The following is a 14665-nucleotide window of genomic DNA, read 5'->3' as shown; positions in this document are numbered from 1 at the left end:
AGCACGCAGCTTAGAACGAGCAGATGAAAGCTCTATAATCGACTTGCGCAATCTGATGGACGCATTACTGTTCTGCTCGAGCGAAAAAGATGACGAGACGGCTAGGGAGGAGCCCCCGCTCTTCCAGAAGGTGAAGCCTGCAATTGCAGCACCATCGAAGACGCCCGAGCGACAGCAGAGCAGTGCCAGCTCTGCCGACGAAGCTCTCGAGATCCTCCGAAGTGAGCCGGGCTACGATTCTCTCATCTCCTCATTGCGCTTCTTGGGCACGGACAATACCAGCTTCAACGTTCACGAACCTACCCCTCTCTCGGCGCAAATCGTCCAGGTCCTAGTCACAGCCATCCTTCCGAACTACTGGACGCTCTTGCAAGAAGAACATGTCGATTTGGAGTTGTTTCTAGCCTGCCTACGCAGCGTTACAGGGCTCAGCGCCCTAGCTGTCCGACTTCGTGCTCTGATTGCAGAGGCAAACACCAGTAGCGCCACGAAAGAGCAGTCGTCAAACGTCTCTTGGGAGCTTCGAGCTGTGGTAGCAGTGATATGCAAGCTGCTGGCAGACGAATCCTCTGTCTCCGAGCTGTGGACCGCCAGCGTTTCCGATGTCGTCTCCGACACAAAACGACGACCGCTCTCCCAGGAGTACCTCAATATGGTGGGCAGCGGCAGGATCATGTCTCTTGCCGCAGAGGCAACGTCAATCGTGCAAAAACAGTCTCGGGATCTGGAGAACGAAGTCCTCTACTGGATAGCAGACGGAAAAGCCTATAGCCAATGGCTTGTCCGTGGCATCATACGATGGGGTTCGAAGGACATAAACCCCGAAGACAAGAAGCTGCGTGGAGATCTGCTTGTAAAGGCCATGCGGCTTGGTTATCCTGGTACGTTTCGACCAGAACTGATTGTAAATTGTCGCTCGGAGAGTCAGGTACTGACGCTCTGGCTAGATGTTGTGATTGCGACCCTCTTGTACGACCTCCTCGACGATGTTGAGAACGGCGCGGCCGAATTCAGCTGTCTGCTAGAACAACTGCCAGCACACGAGCAGAAGAAGATGCTTGCCGGGATTTTGGGGCTCATGCCAGAGAAATTCAGCCGACCAAGTTCTGGAGAGTCTACTGTAGAAGACGCATCGATTATACCAGCCATGGCTGGGTTGATTCAACAAATCGTGGGAGGCGGTGGTGTGATGCAGGAACAACTCGTCGCATGGCTATTGTCCTCGCCTGGTGTTGGCCTGGAGAATGGGATAGATGTCCGGCGCGCGGCCATGGCAGTTGTCGCCAATGACAGCAAAAGCATGTCGGACATCCTGGGAAAGTCGCTGGCCGAGTTCGGTGACCAGCTTTTCATCAAGCACACGCCAAGCATGCAGCAAGAAGGTTCGAATGCAGCTGTCATCTCCTTCTTAGATCACATGCATGCTGACCAGATTTGTGCGCAGCCAAGGCGCAGGTATTGCTGCTTGCGGCCGGATACGTCCACCGCACGAATTCGCGAGCTCTCGCTGCTTTGTTGAGAACACGCACGTATCTGAGTACCGTATCCAACCGACTGAGTGCGTCACAAACCAGAGCCCGGTTCTTGGGAATGGTTGTCGGAGAAGCGCTGTCTGGTCTGGTGGATGGCGGAAAGAAGCTAAATTTCGACATGGAGGAAATGCAGTCCGAGGAGGCCAAATGGTACAAGGAATTAGTGCATACCAATGATGGTGTTGGTCCCATTGATATACTGCGGCCAAGAGGACCGCCGGTGAAAAGCTCTGAAAAGGCAAAGCAAAGGAAACCAACACCACAAGAGACGACAATAACGGCGGCAGTGAGACGACCGGTGCCAATTCCAAAGTCCTCCGGATTTGTGATTGAAGAACTAGACGACAGTGCCGAGGATGATGACGATGACATAGTTCCCTACGGGAAGCCAGACTCGGATGCCGAAGATTCAGACGACGATCCGACTATGCTGCGAAGAGACAAGCCCAAAGCGCCAGTGTACATCCGTGACTTGATAACATACTTCCAAGACACAGAGAATTACGACAAGCAGAGGTCGGCTCTCACGACGGCACCTATTCTCATCCGACGCAAGGCCACGTTTGGAACAGAAGTCCAGCAGCACGCACGGGATCTGGCCGCCATCCTCGTCGGCTTGCACGACACCTACGACATGGATGACTTCCACCGGCTGCGTCTGCAAGGCATGGTCTCCATTGTGGTTGCACAGCCCAAGATGGTTGGCCCATGGCTCGCATCGATGTTTTTCGAGGGCGACTACTCGCTGGCGCAGCGAGCATCGATTCTCACGGCACTTGGCCTGGCCGCAAGAGAACTGGCCGGCTTCGATGTTTCTGAGCACGCGTCTGCAGCTACATTTCCAACAAAACAACTTCCTGAGCGAGTGGAACGGCTGTACAGCCAGCCTGTTGCGAGTGGCCATGGATCGGGTGGTAATCCCCAGTCACCGTCATCAAGCCTAAGAGCCCTGCCACCTGGTGCTCTCGACAGCATTGCCGACTCGCTTACAGCTAAGCTCCTGGGCCCCATCGCGGCCAAGGCAGCCGATGAAGCAACAGGCCCAAATTTCCTGAAGCTTTCGTCCTTCACATCACGTCTTAATGTTGGCAGACAAGCCACCAAGCCCACAAAGACGGCCAAGGCCACCACGACAACAAACACGGCAGCCCCCGTCATTGCCACCGCCATTTTCTTCCCGTTAGCAGCGCGCTTCCAACTGGCATTGCACATGCTGGCGGCCAGCTCGTCCGCCGCCGCGCGCAACACGCGCAATGTCCTCTTTGAGCCGTCTGTCCTGTCGCTCTATCTCAAGACGCTGGCCGTGTCTCTGCACGCAGTCGGTCCCGGCGCGCTGGCGCTGCCAGACATGACGGCCGAGCTGTGGAGCCTACTCCTGGGCAGCAGCGTGCAGGCGCACTGTGTGGGCGATCTTGTTGTAACCCACGCGGTTCTTTTTGCGCTGCTGGCGCTGCTAGACGTGAACGAGGGCCGAATGCGCGAAATATGTCGCGACATGTCGCGTGAGGTGGTCCAAACGCGCGATTGGCTCATGCAGGTGCTACAAAGCACGCGCGCTGGAGGCGACGGACAGGAGAATGAGGTCCAGATGTTGGCTGCCGGCACGTATATTCGCCTCACCGAAGGAATGGAGAGCTACCGCAGTCTCCTCTTGGGCGAGATGATAGGGTAATAGTGTTGTGGTATATGGGCGAAGACGTCTTCACAGGAACAACGCTTCGCCTCTGAAAACCACAGAAGGCAGAGAGACTGTCAAATGTCCTTTTAGTGTCATCCTTCAGCCTCTACAGTTCACCGTCCTTACAGTCTGCTCACAAGGTCGTCAGCCCCGCCGAGAAGGCGATTTTGACGAGTCTCTTCCGATAAATGACGCTGAAGCCTTAAGATCGTAGATGCTAACTTGGGAATAAGCCATGTTCCATAATTATCTAATGCCACCTTCAAATTATTGTCAACTGTCCAGCGTGTTTTGTAGATCGCCAAGAAACTCAAATAGTGCATATGTTTGCATGTAGCAACACGCAAAAAAGGTTCCTACAATTTGTTCTTGACTTTCTTATACTTCATTGTCGCATACAAATTATGCCTCCCATGTTATAGAATACGCACACCTTTCGACTAGTGATAAACGCGGAACGAGCATAATACGACGCTTATAACGTGATACCATCACCCAGATTGCACGTCATAGACATCCCAAAGCGCCATTCCAACTTTGTTGTAAAAAGCTATCGCCTCTCCTCTCTCCCTCCTTCTTTATATGATGAGATGCAAGCAAAAGAGAGTTTTGTGAGATATATTTGCACTTGCCATGCCTCTTACCAATTCCGTTTTTTCTTCTATTGATAACCTTCCTCTTTTTACTTGAACGGAACCCTGTTTCTGTTGCTCTACGACGCAGTCAGATTCCACGCGAACTTATTTCCGGAAAAGTGGTTTCAAGTTTCAGATATGACGTCCTCTCATTGCTCGCCAGAGTCGGTGTGCCCTGTAAGATCGCAATGCGATCCGCAATTCTCTTGATACGAGTACTGTATTTCAGTGTAAATACTTTTCGGACAGAATCCATGACTTGCGTAAGAATAGCAACATATCACGAGGCCACCTTGCGGTGGTGCTCATTTTGGGTTTGGGACTTAGGACAAGATCACGTGCAATACATCGGCTGACAATAGCGTTCGGCTGACATCGGAGGCGCTGTACTCCGTATTAGTAGAACTTTCTGTCGACTGACAAATTGAACGTTCGCCTCAATTTGAATAGCGTTCGCGAATTCTTATTTCTTTTTCACGACGAACACCACCACACAACGGCCCATAAGTGAAGTCTTATTTTGGTGTACTACGGATCAGATCGCACATTACATTTAAATTGAAAAAGACATGTCTTCCTCGCAACAAACAATGCCAATGGGTAGGCTGTTCAGCAACACCACAATCCATTGCGATGCGACGCGATTGTGAAGCTAATGAATGCAACCCCTACAGCATCGGCGGTCTCCTCACAGTCGGCTGTTGCCACCTCGGAAGCGCCAGTATCTAAGCCCAGGGTCAGTCCCGGTCTTGTTCTCGGTAGTCGCTTGTTAGCTAACAGATCACAGCCTTGCTGTGTATGCACAGAGGAAAAGTCGAAGCGTGATGAGTGCATGCTTTTCTCAAAGGCCGCAGATCCGGCACAAGATTGCAAATCAACAGTTGATCAATACCGGAGCTGCATGGCTGGGTTTGGTTTTAAGGTATAGAAGGGGCCGGGTACAACCTCAAGTGATAATATGAAAACAAGGAGAGAAAGCAGAACCGAGGTACCCGGATTTGGTCTGGGAGGTCTGTTTGCTACCATGGCTATGGTAGAGCGCTATGACATTGTTAGACTATGAGAAACTTCACCACGGCTACTTAATTCCCTCACCACACACCTGCGCCTACATCCTGCTGCCTCTCTTCCTCCACCATCTGCCTGTATTGCCCTTGGCCGATCGATGCATGCTGTCATCTGACGGTTCTCAGTCACTCGCCAGATACCGACGCTACCAAATCTGCCGCCTTCGCTTCTGCTGCCAGCCCGGTATAAACGCTCTCTATAACGTTCGCTAGGTTTATGCAGCCATCGTAGAACCGCGCCACCTTGCCGGCAGCCGAGCGCTGCTGGGTGTCTTTCCCTTCCACTGCAGCCACCAGGCGTGCCAGCTGCTCCCCACGAACTTCGGCGCTGGAATGGTTCAGGAACGTCAAGACACGTCGATAGCGAATGGGTCGATTCCACCTGGCTTACATTCTCTCATCACGCTCGGCCAAACGCCTTTCTGTGCGCCTAACAATGTCGGTCACACGAGCCTCGTATCTGGCCTCAATCTTCTTGCGCATTGCATGGCGGCGCTTTTTGTGCTGCGACAATATTTCGTATGTTAATGACTATCTCGTGCACTCGACGCAAAAATCCTTCTGCGTACTATTTCAACCACCTTCTTCAGGTCTGTCGCAGCCTGCACGGGGTTGAAACCTTCGTCTATGTCACTGCTGAGGTCCACATCGATAGACGTAACGGTATTATCAATATCGTGCTGTTTCTGGGTGGCGGCGCCCGATTTTCTAGACGGCATGATGGGATTGTGCAGATTCGTTTTTCTCAACCTAAAGAGGTATATAGGATTGGAATTCGGAGGCCAGAGACAAATGTTGCCGCCTGCCAAATGTCCTCGTGCCTGACATCGAAATCTTCCTCTTAGTAAAAAGAGAAAAACGGAAGGTGCCATGCATTTTTTGCTTCGAAAAATACAAAACCAGCAGGCACGACCGTGTACCTATTCGAATCTCGCAACGGGAAAGAACACATATAATGAATGCAACCTATCACTACAAGCAAATCCATACGAGTCCAAATAAGGCAAGCTACCACAAGCTCATACATTTTGCAGAGGTAAGGCTGGCTGCTTAAGCAATGCGTAGCGCCAGAAGGCTGTACTTATCAGCGCTTATCGGAGTACTCCACAAAAGCTTAATGACGGCAGAAAAAAAATTGCCGCTAATTTCTTCATCGCAAGAAACACAGCCTCCAACTCAGTATTTCTTGAAAAGCCGTCAAGATGGGGCTCGGCGGAGTAAAAAAGTATGATTTCTAGATGTGCCACTATATGACGTACTTTCTGACAGAATGTATTCAGCAAGCGCAAGATTGGAGACGATCCCAACAACACGAAATGGGCACGCAACACAAACGCCTTCGGCCACAAGATGCTGCGCGCACACGGATGGGAACCTGGCCAGTACCTCGGAAGGAAAAGCGAAGCATACTCCGCATTTCATACGGCAGCGAGCGCTTCATATATAAGAGCGGTGTTGCGTGAAGACAACTTGGGCATCGGCGCCAAGCCGGCCAACGGCGGTTCAGGCGACCAGTGTACAGGCCTCGATGGGTTTAAGGACCTCTTAGGACGGCTCAACGGCACATCAGAGGCCGTGATTGAGAAGAAGCAGCAGGCAAGAGAGAGCGTCAAGATGACACTATACGTCGAGCGCAAGTTCGGACCAATGCGGTTTGTACGGGGCGGTTTGTTGGTGGGTGACAGCATGCAAGAGGAAGAGAATGGCAGCCAACAGACGGCGTCAACGGCACACAGCAACGAGGCCACAGATTCTACCCCGGAGTCTTCTTCGAATGACGATGAGTCTGCTAAGAGGAAGGCGAAGAAAGACAAGAAGCGAAAAGAGAAGGAAGAGAAAAAGAAGGAAAAGAGAGAGAAAAAGGAGGCGTCGAAGAAGCGGAAGGCAGCGCGGGACGACGACGAGCTTGAGGACGGAAGTGAAGAGAGAAGTGCGAAGAAGAGCAGGCGGGAGAAGAGAGACGAAAACGAGGTGACAGCCGACGAAGAAAAGTCTACGAAGGATAGGAAGAAGAAGAAGAAGGACAAGAAAGATAAGAAGGACAAAGATGAGAAGAAGAGACGGAAAGAAGCAGCACTCACCGGCGACTCATCAACCGAGACGAAAAGAGACAAGCTTGCAACTTCGGACTCTTTGGCGGCAACAGCGCCATTGCCTGTTGTACTTGGGCGTCACATGTCACGGAGACGGCATATTGCTCAAAAGCGAGCGGCGGTTATGGACCCTCAAGCTTTAAAGCAGGTATGGTTATGCTCCACGCCCCTAGATTCGAATATCAAGGTTAACAATACGGCAGATTTTTATGATCAAGACATAGAATTAGATTTTGAAGATTGTATAGATGTGAAGACTACGTTGGATGCTCGGGATGCAGCATTCGTCTAGGCGCGAATAAACTGCTTTTAATGCTAGTAGCCGCGAACACTGTACGCCGGATCAATTGCAGATTGAGATCGACAAGAGCATATACATAGCCATGCATTACTTGTACACAAAAAAAGTGTCTCTAGCTTTAACATACACCCATGTGAAGGTGACAGAAAATAGGCAAAATTACAAGGAGAGTGTGGTACTCGAAACCACGACCTAGAGATCTGCAATCTCTCGCTCTACCACTGAGCTAACCCTCCATGTTTATTGACTTTTCCCGATTCGGAAACAGCTTATGAACCCCGCACGACGTTGGTATGCATGAACCTCCGAGGCTGTCGAATATTTAAAACGACCTTTCTTCCTCAACATAGCCTCACAAAAACAGATGATCTCTATTCTCTCACGTTTTTGTACTGAAAGAAAAGCACATGGCCATAAAACTCAAATATAAACTATCGTAAGGAGGCCGCACCTCGCATTTACTTTTGGGACAGGCATTCAATTTAGAGTCCCTACAGGTGACTTTGTTTGATGACCTCAATCATAACACATACAGTAGCATTGCGCCTGAGTGAACAGCACGACTCAAAGTTAAAGTGAATTAATAAAGCTATGTTTGCCACCGCGCTGTCGAACGAGGCGAGTACAGGAAGGAGAGAGGGCAAATACAAGCGAAGCTCACAGTGAGACGATAATGATGTTCGAGGTGATATTTATGCCAGGCAGCCACATATTATCTAACAATTATCTCTTCATGTAATACTTTTCAATACCAGCAGCAAGAATTTTCTTCAAGGCACACCTACAATAATTGAGATGTCTGAAGCAGACGTCGAGGGGCAAGAATCAGCCGAGAAGGAAGGCGAAGCCACCAGAGAAAGTGTTGGCATCACAGGCATCACAAGTGTTGATATCGCAGACCCTTCTGTAGCTCAACAACAAAAATCGCCAGACGAAGCTGGGAAGGAAAGGGAGGCTATGATGCGAGCTCTGAATCAAGGAGACGCCTTGTGAGTTTCTATGTCGCTGAGCATATGCCTGTCTACTCTCCTTGCTTTGTTTCGAACTGACAGATTTTTGAAAGGCTCTGGAACAATCCTATTGGCTGGGACGTGGTGGTCATCTGTGGCTTCTTCTCGTGGCGCTTGCACCGACAAATCCTCGACCGCTGCGAATACTTTTCTCCTCGCATAGAGCCATGGAAGTCACGTGAAGGAGACAAGGTGATTAGCTATTTCGGGTTGGAGGCGTTGCCAAGTCGCTGTCTACATATAATGGAACTACACAATCACGACCCGGGGCAGCTTGCCAATGTCCTGCGCTTCCTATACACCCATGGTAGGCCATAACTCCCAGATATACCGATCCTGGCTTTCAGTTGTTGCTTACTGATAATTCAGAATACCCTGGCGCTGTTTACTGTATCTCCGAGCCTCTATATGCTGACTGCCTTCTCACGAACACTGCGATGTTCATTACTGCCGCTTCAGTCGCATGCAGTCCCATGATGGACTATGCTGGTGCTGCCATCACTCGCTACACATCCTTCCTACAGATGTATCTGACCCCGGCCGTTTTTTGCGACTCTCCAAGCATTGACTATTCCGTTTTGAAGCTCGCCATTCCCTTGCGCAAGGGCTCTGACGATACTATACGAACAACCATCAGCGTTGCTAGCACGGGGCAGATACCACAGCGGAGACCACAGCAGAGTGGAGGACGAAGACCTCTGCAAAGAAGTAGATGGGATTTTGTGGCCGCTCCGCCAAATTCTCATAAAGTTCGTTGCCGTCACACTGCCCCAATTGGCACTGAATCCAGCCTTCCATGCCCAATTTAGGAGTGAGTGGGATGGCCAGATGTTTGTGCAGCAGCTAGAGGCAGATTTGGCCGACTTTGCAAGGGATGAGGTGGCGCAAAGCAAGGGAAAGGGAAAAGAGGGGCAGACATGTCTATCACGAGCATACACAGCCCTGTCGCTATTGCACCGGCTGGCTAGGACTGAGCGGGAGTGGATTGCGGACGTGCTAAAGCATTGCGACAGGACAAGGGCTGACGAGGACGAGGACGAAAACGGATACGACCACGATTTTGAGGATGAGAACTGCAGCGAGGACCGCGATCACGGCATAAAACAGCGAGACTTGGCTTCAGGAGAAACAGAGGTTGTACAGACTATGCGGCAACCGGAGAATGAAGGCACATAATAAATGCGCTGTAAGCATCCTCTGCTTCCTACGGAAAAAGAGCGCAGACATGGATGTTTTTCCCAATAAACTTGCACGTTCCCTGAGACTGTTGCAAAATAGCACTGACCGATGCCTCCTTCTATAACTTCCCATTCCTTTTCCGGATCTCTTCTCTTTGTTCTAGATCAATATATTTGGTTGCAGTTACACGTACGCAACCATCTGTTGACCCACGCTCCATATTGCGGATGTTGGTTTCCTTTGTTCTGTCTCATCACTTGATCTTAATCTCCAAACGGACGAAAACAGCAAGAGTTATTGCGAGGTTGGTGTTACCCAAGCATGTAATTTCTCTCTTTTTGATAGCTTAATTTCTGTCCCGCGTGTAGGAGCCGAAAGATGCCATTTCCGGAAGGGGCCATTGAACAAAAAGGCCTTTCCCTGGCAAGGCAGAAAATAAAATTTCAGTCACTTCCTTCATGGACATCATACTGAAGCTTGCAATACAGCTACAGGTCCGAATTACAAAAACAAAAACCCCCGCATCAAGTTACGAATCGGAATACTGCCAAACACGTTACTTAAAACGTAGAAATGTCAACCAACGCACGTCTTGAGAGAAAATATGCTGGCAAGAAGAGACCTCGGAAAGGAGTGGCTGTACCAGCAACTCCCTCAATATCTCGCCTACTACCTGCGAAGCTGTCCACTCCACTGCGCTCCCGACGCAACCGTTTGGGCTTATACTCATCAAGAAGACATCCAGTCATCGACGCTGACCAGAAAACGACACCTCCCACTTTTTGTCAATCCAACCAGGACGCACCATACGAAGATGGGATCGAGCAAGAACAGCACGATTCCAAAAGCAGACAGAAGGGAGACACCGCACATGATGAGACCAAGGTTTACGCCAGAGTTTGCGCGGACAAGCTGAAATGGGATCAAAGCCCGCTCCAGGCGGACACCGAAGACTGCCAGGAGGACCACTATTTCAACGGCATGCGGCTTCCACCAGTAGGTGATAGTCTGAAGGAGGTTGTTGCATATTTGTCTCAGCAAAATGTCTACAAGGATGAGGATTGGCCTGTACGAGTCAAATTTATCGAGGCACACCTGGACTTCCTGGAGGAGGTACCACTCGGAGATGGGGACAGCACACAGGCCGACCAGTGTCAAGCCGATGGTCCGGACCGTCTGCTCCCACTGCCACCTCCGCAGGCAAATCGCCAACCGCCGGTGTACGGCCAGAATACACGTATGCTAGTACAGGAGGCAAGACGTCTGGTGCGCCTACAGAGACTATTCGAAGCGCATCAGTACAATATAGCCAAGCAGGCCACAGTCCTACACAGCCCAGCTGCGATATCAACGATGCAGCCACGAGAATTGCAGTTCAGTAGCCTTTTATGTGTCGAAAGAGTGAAGAGTGATGCTGCGGGTACGGCAATCCCAAGAAGCCAGCAGCTTGCACCAAATGCAGATATTCGCAAGACAACTGATGGCAGTGCCAACGACATCCTCCGTATTCTAAAGCACTACCCGGATGCGACCAGCTACTACCAGCAGCTTGCTGCAGACGATGGTCATTTGATGGGCCAGCCAGCCCAACCAGGCGAATCTATCGACACAATTTTGCAGCGGGCGCAGACAGCCGTCGCAGCGGCCGAGGCCGGAGGTCAGAATCTCGCATACGGGGAAAATGCAGAGTTCTACCAGAGTGTTATTGCTCAACGTGGCTGGGCCATATACAGCAGAGATGGCAGCAGCGCTACAGTACACGACGTCAGGCGACTTCCAGATGGCACCATGCTCGGCCAGGATGCAACCAGTTATGCGCGCGAGCGCGGAGCCCGCAGGGCGGCACTGCAGCTGGCTTTGGTAGAATTCTCGTCGTCGGAAAATACTGCTGCAAGCAACGGCTCGCCATGGTGTCGTGTTGCACTACCGGTACCAGCTCGCAACATCTATAGGCGGACTGCAGCAGCAGGCGGTTGCTGGCCGTGGGCTACAAAGGCGGAGGTCGGGGCGGGGATGGGAAAATCGACCAGGGCAGCATCACAGCTGTTGCCGGTGCCGAAGCTTGTGGCAGGCGGGTCTCGGGGGGATACAGAAGAGAAGAACATGCTTCCCGTTATCAGCAAGCAGACGCATCCGTACACAGCCTACATGGCGGAGTACCGGCGCCACCGGATCAAATGGGTGGAGAAGGCGCGCATGGCAACAGAGTCTGAAAATCAGGACCAGCCGGACTGGGCGGTGCTGCCTCGGTTTCCCGATGCGTACAGCCTCGGCTACGGTAGTCCCAGAGGCCTCCCGCGCCGGCCACTGCCTCGACTCATGGAGCAGGATCGCAGGATGTTGGTGCTGCTGCGTTCCATCGCCCGTCTGCTGGAGCGCGCTTTGGAGGTGGCACCGCGGCCACTTCTTCGCAACGTACGCAAATACACAGCACAGGGCTTGCGTGGACTGTCGCAGCCGGACAGCGCGCTGCAGCTGCGCAGTTTCTACGACTGGGAGCCGAGGGTGATCACCGGACTCGCCGCTATTAGGAGGCTTCGTGTGGCTCGGCCGATCAATGAGGTTGAAGCGCGGTGGCTCAATTTCTTACTGACGGGATCGACCAACAGTCGACTGATGCTGCCGCTTCCAGCAGGCCCCGACCTGCGGGAAGCACACGAAAAAGAAGAAGAGGGGCACAGCGAAGACCGAGGCGGACAGGCGTTGTACCAGTGCTTTGCACAACGACTTCAGGGGCTCATGGATGATCTCAGCGATATCCGGCTCTTTCAGACAGTCGACACGGAGGTGCCGATCAAGGTGCTCGTGGACACAATGAACGAGGATGGAGCACCATTCGACGTAACAGGAAACGAGCAGCAGCAGCAGCAGCGTGTGCGGTTTTCCTACGGGGACGCCCGGTTCTTCTGCGACCGCCTCCGAAAAGCCGGCCGCTGCAGGTTCAGCCCATATAAGCCGGGCTCCGGAGAAGGCAACCGTGGCGGTGGCATTGTTCAGCGGCCAAGGCTGACTCTGCACCCAGAGCACCGCATATGGGCCAAAAATAGAGAACCACCGGGAGGCCAAGAAGGATGGTCGTGGCTGATGCGGCCGCACCCCGGGGCTGACGAGCAGGATCCAGATATTGCCATCGGTGCACCCCAACGAGCCCTGGAGGTGGACGACACCTGGGCCAAGACGGTGGCAAGCGGACGCACCAAGGAGCCACTGCGAGCCGAGGTGCACGACTTCTTCTGCGGGCTTGCCTTCCGCTTTGGTCGCACGCTACGACAATTGGAGATGGTGGAGCGTGGCAGATGGGAGGATGCCGCGTGGAAGCAGGCAGACAGCGCCAGCGACGACTTGAACGCCACCCAGACCAAGACCGACAAGAAGAACAGAGTAAAGGAGTGCATGAGCGCGTGGCAGCAGAAATACGAAAATATGACGAGCAAAAACAACGTCAACTGTGGTTTTCCCGACGTTGTGCGAATTGCTGACCCTGAGGCTACCAAGAGCAGCAGCACCATGCCGGCAAAATATGCACAAGATTTGATAGCCCACAAGCTGCTCGTCGAGGCTGAGCGTGCTCTGACACCGCTGCCCACAGCGGCTGCTCCACGGCCATCGGGGTCTCTCTGGGACTGGGCGCTGCCACAAGTCTGCGGATTGGCGCCCCAATTCTTCCACATAGACCGTTGGCCGGTGCACTTGCAGACACCTGCCGTGGAGCAATATTGGACGCAGCAGAACGACGTGCTGGACCCAGAAGCTGTCTGGGATCCAGCCAGCGAGGATCCAACGCCAGCGAAGTACATGTGGCGACCGTCGTCGTCGGCCTCGGCCTTTGGGTTTCAGAAGGAGACGAAATATGTCGGACCGGTGGCGTTCCTCCACGGTGAGACAAAGCTGCAGCAACTTATGGTGATCGACGATATCACCGAACGTGTAGCGACAGGTAAGATTTCGTGTCGTCTTCAGTCCCTTGCTGAGAGGCTACCATGGCTGACTAACATCGGCAGCCCTCGAAGCCGTGGAAGAACGTGGGATGTGGAGCAAGCTGTCAGAACGAGTTCCATTCTTTGGACGGCGGCGGGCCCTCGAATCAGTACCGTTGACGTTTGACGACGTGGTCGTGGAGGATACGCCGCTGCCGAAGGTGCCTGAGTCCAGCATTCCACACAGCGCTGATTGAAAGGGAAGCACACGTGACTGCACACTGTGCACAATTCGTTCTGTGCACACGCCACAAAGCCACAAAGCCATACATTCGCGCGCAGAAGTTTTGTGCCTCATTGCATCTCCAACGCAAACGGTAGCAAATCAATATCATGGGCTCCTCAGCTTCAAAGGCTACGCGCACCGGTGTTCCGCGTAAATATCCAACAAGAGCAGCTGGTGCTTCACTGCCACACGATACACAACGAGCAGCACGGCCAGCACGATCGACACGACCACCAGCTCACCAGTCGCAGCGGGCTGAACGGCCAGCAACGGATATATCGAACAGCACCTTGCGCCCTGAACGGCGGCAGCCATCCTTTTCCAAGGACGAAGGTGTGTTCTTATTTGCTGTCTGAGCTTTTTTCCTTTGTGCTGACAAGGCAGTGATACGTGCCGATGGCTCCGACCCCGATTGGTCAGCCGCCTTTTCCGATCGCCTACGCCAGCTCGGCGCCGTGACGCCCAACCCGACATCGCCGCAGTCGTCGGCCGGCGGAATAGACTCGACAGCGGCCGCATACGCCATACAGAGGCGGAGTCCAAAAAACACGACGCTGTCGGTCCTCGAGGCGCGCCGCCGACTACACGATGACCAAGCGGCCGAGCGGACTGCCGACGTGGCAAGCAAAGGCCGTGGCGGTGGTGGCTCACACAATTTGGGCCGCGAGTTTCTTTCTGCCAGCACGCTGAGGGAAATCCTGGAACTGCGAGCGCAGGGCGTGGGTGCAGCCGTCATTGAGCAGCGGCTACGGCTCAAGGCAGGCGTCGTCGATCGGCTGGGACGACCGGGCCTGGTGGAGGCGTCGTGATGCGGCTTCCCTGAGACGACGCCGGAGGGCTGTACAGCAACGTGTATCACTATCCAAGACGACCCGATTATCCGAAGGCACGAGAGGCTCCGAAAGTCAGATGTACGGATTTGCAATTTGATCCTATTCTAGCCGAGCACAGCACAATCAGTCCTCTT

At 52.8% G+C, this 14665-nt stretch overlaps 4 protein-coding genes across 4 annotated transcripts; 3 read left to right on the top strand and 1 right to left on the bottom strand.

The window, feature by feature from the left end:
• Window positions 1–55: 55 nt before the first annotated feature.
• Window positions 56–3204, top strand: CMQ_546 (uncharacterized protein; the record flags this gene model as incomplete). Its single annotated transcript, XM_014317625.1, has 3 exons — window positions 56–881; window positions 948–1382; window positions 1445–3204. 3 exons carry the CDS (start codon window positions 56–58, stop codon window positions 3202–3204), a joined length of 3021 nt encoding a protein of 1006 aa, XP_014173100.1.
• A 1834-nt stretch (window positions 3205–5038) lies between these two features.
• On the bottom strand, window positions 5039–5631 carry CMQ_1686 (uncharacterized protein; the record flags this gene model as incomplete). Its single annotated transcript, XM_014318765.1, has 3 exons — window positions 5039–5240; window positions 5304–5416; window positions 5482–5631. 3 exons carry the CDS (start codon window positions 5629–5631, stop codon window positions 5039–5041), a joined length of 465 nt encoding a protein of 154 aa, XP_014174240.1.
• Window positions 5632–6114: 483 nt separating this feature from the next.
• Window positions 6115–7297, top strand: CMQ_1343 (g-patch domain containing protein; the record flags this gene model as incomplete). The annotated part of the gene is made up of 2 exons (XM_014318422.1): window positions 6115–6137; window positions 6193–7297. 2 exons carry the CDS (start codon window positions 6115–6117, stop codon window positions 7295–7297), a joined length of 1128 nt encoding a protein of 375 aa, XP_014173897.1.
• An 804-nt stretch (window positions 7298–8101) lies between these two features.
• Window positions 8102–14507, top strand: CMQ_677 (uncharacterized protein; the record flags this gene model as incomplete). Its single annotated transcript, XM_014317756.1, has 7 exons — window positions 8102–8295; window positions 8370–8623; window positions 8954–9450; window positions 10294–13432; window positions 13497–13633; window positions 13794–14031; window positions 14083–14507. The coding sequence occupies 7 exons, from the start codon at window positions 8102–8104 to the stop codon at window positions 14505–14507; spliced, it is 4884 nt and encodes a 1627-aa protein (XP_014173231.1).
• Between the last annotated feature and the right edge of the window lie 158 nt (window positions 14508–14665).

The sequence above is a fragment of the Grosmannia clavigera genome, assembly GCF_000143105.1.
Source record: "Grosmannia clavigera kw1407 unplaced genomic scaffold GCSC_140, whole genome shotgun sequence".
Lineage (NCBI taxonomy): Eukaryota > Fungi > Ascomycota > Sordariomycetes > Ophiostomatales > Ophiostomataceae > Leptographium > Leptographium clavigerum.
This window is presented reverse-complemented; position numbering and strand designations above follow the sequence as displayed.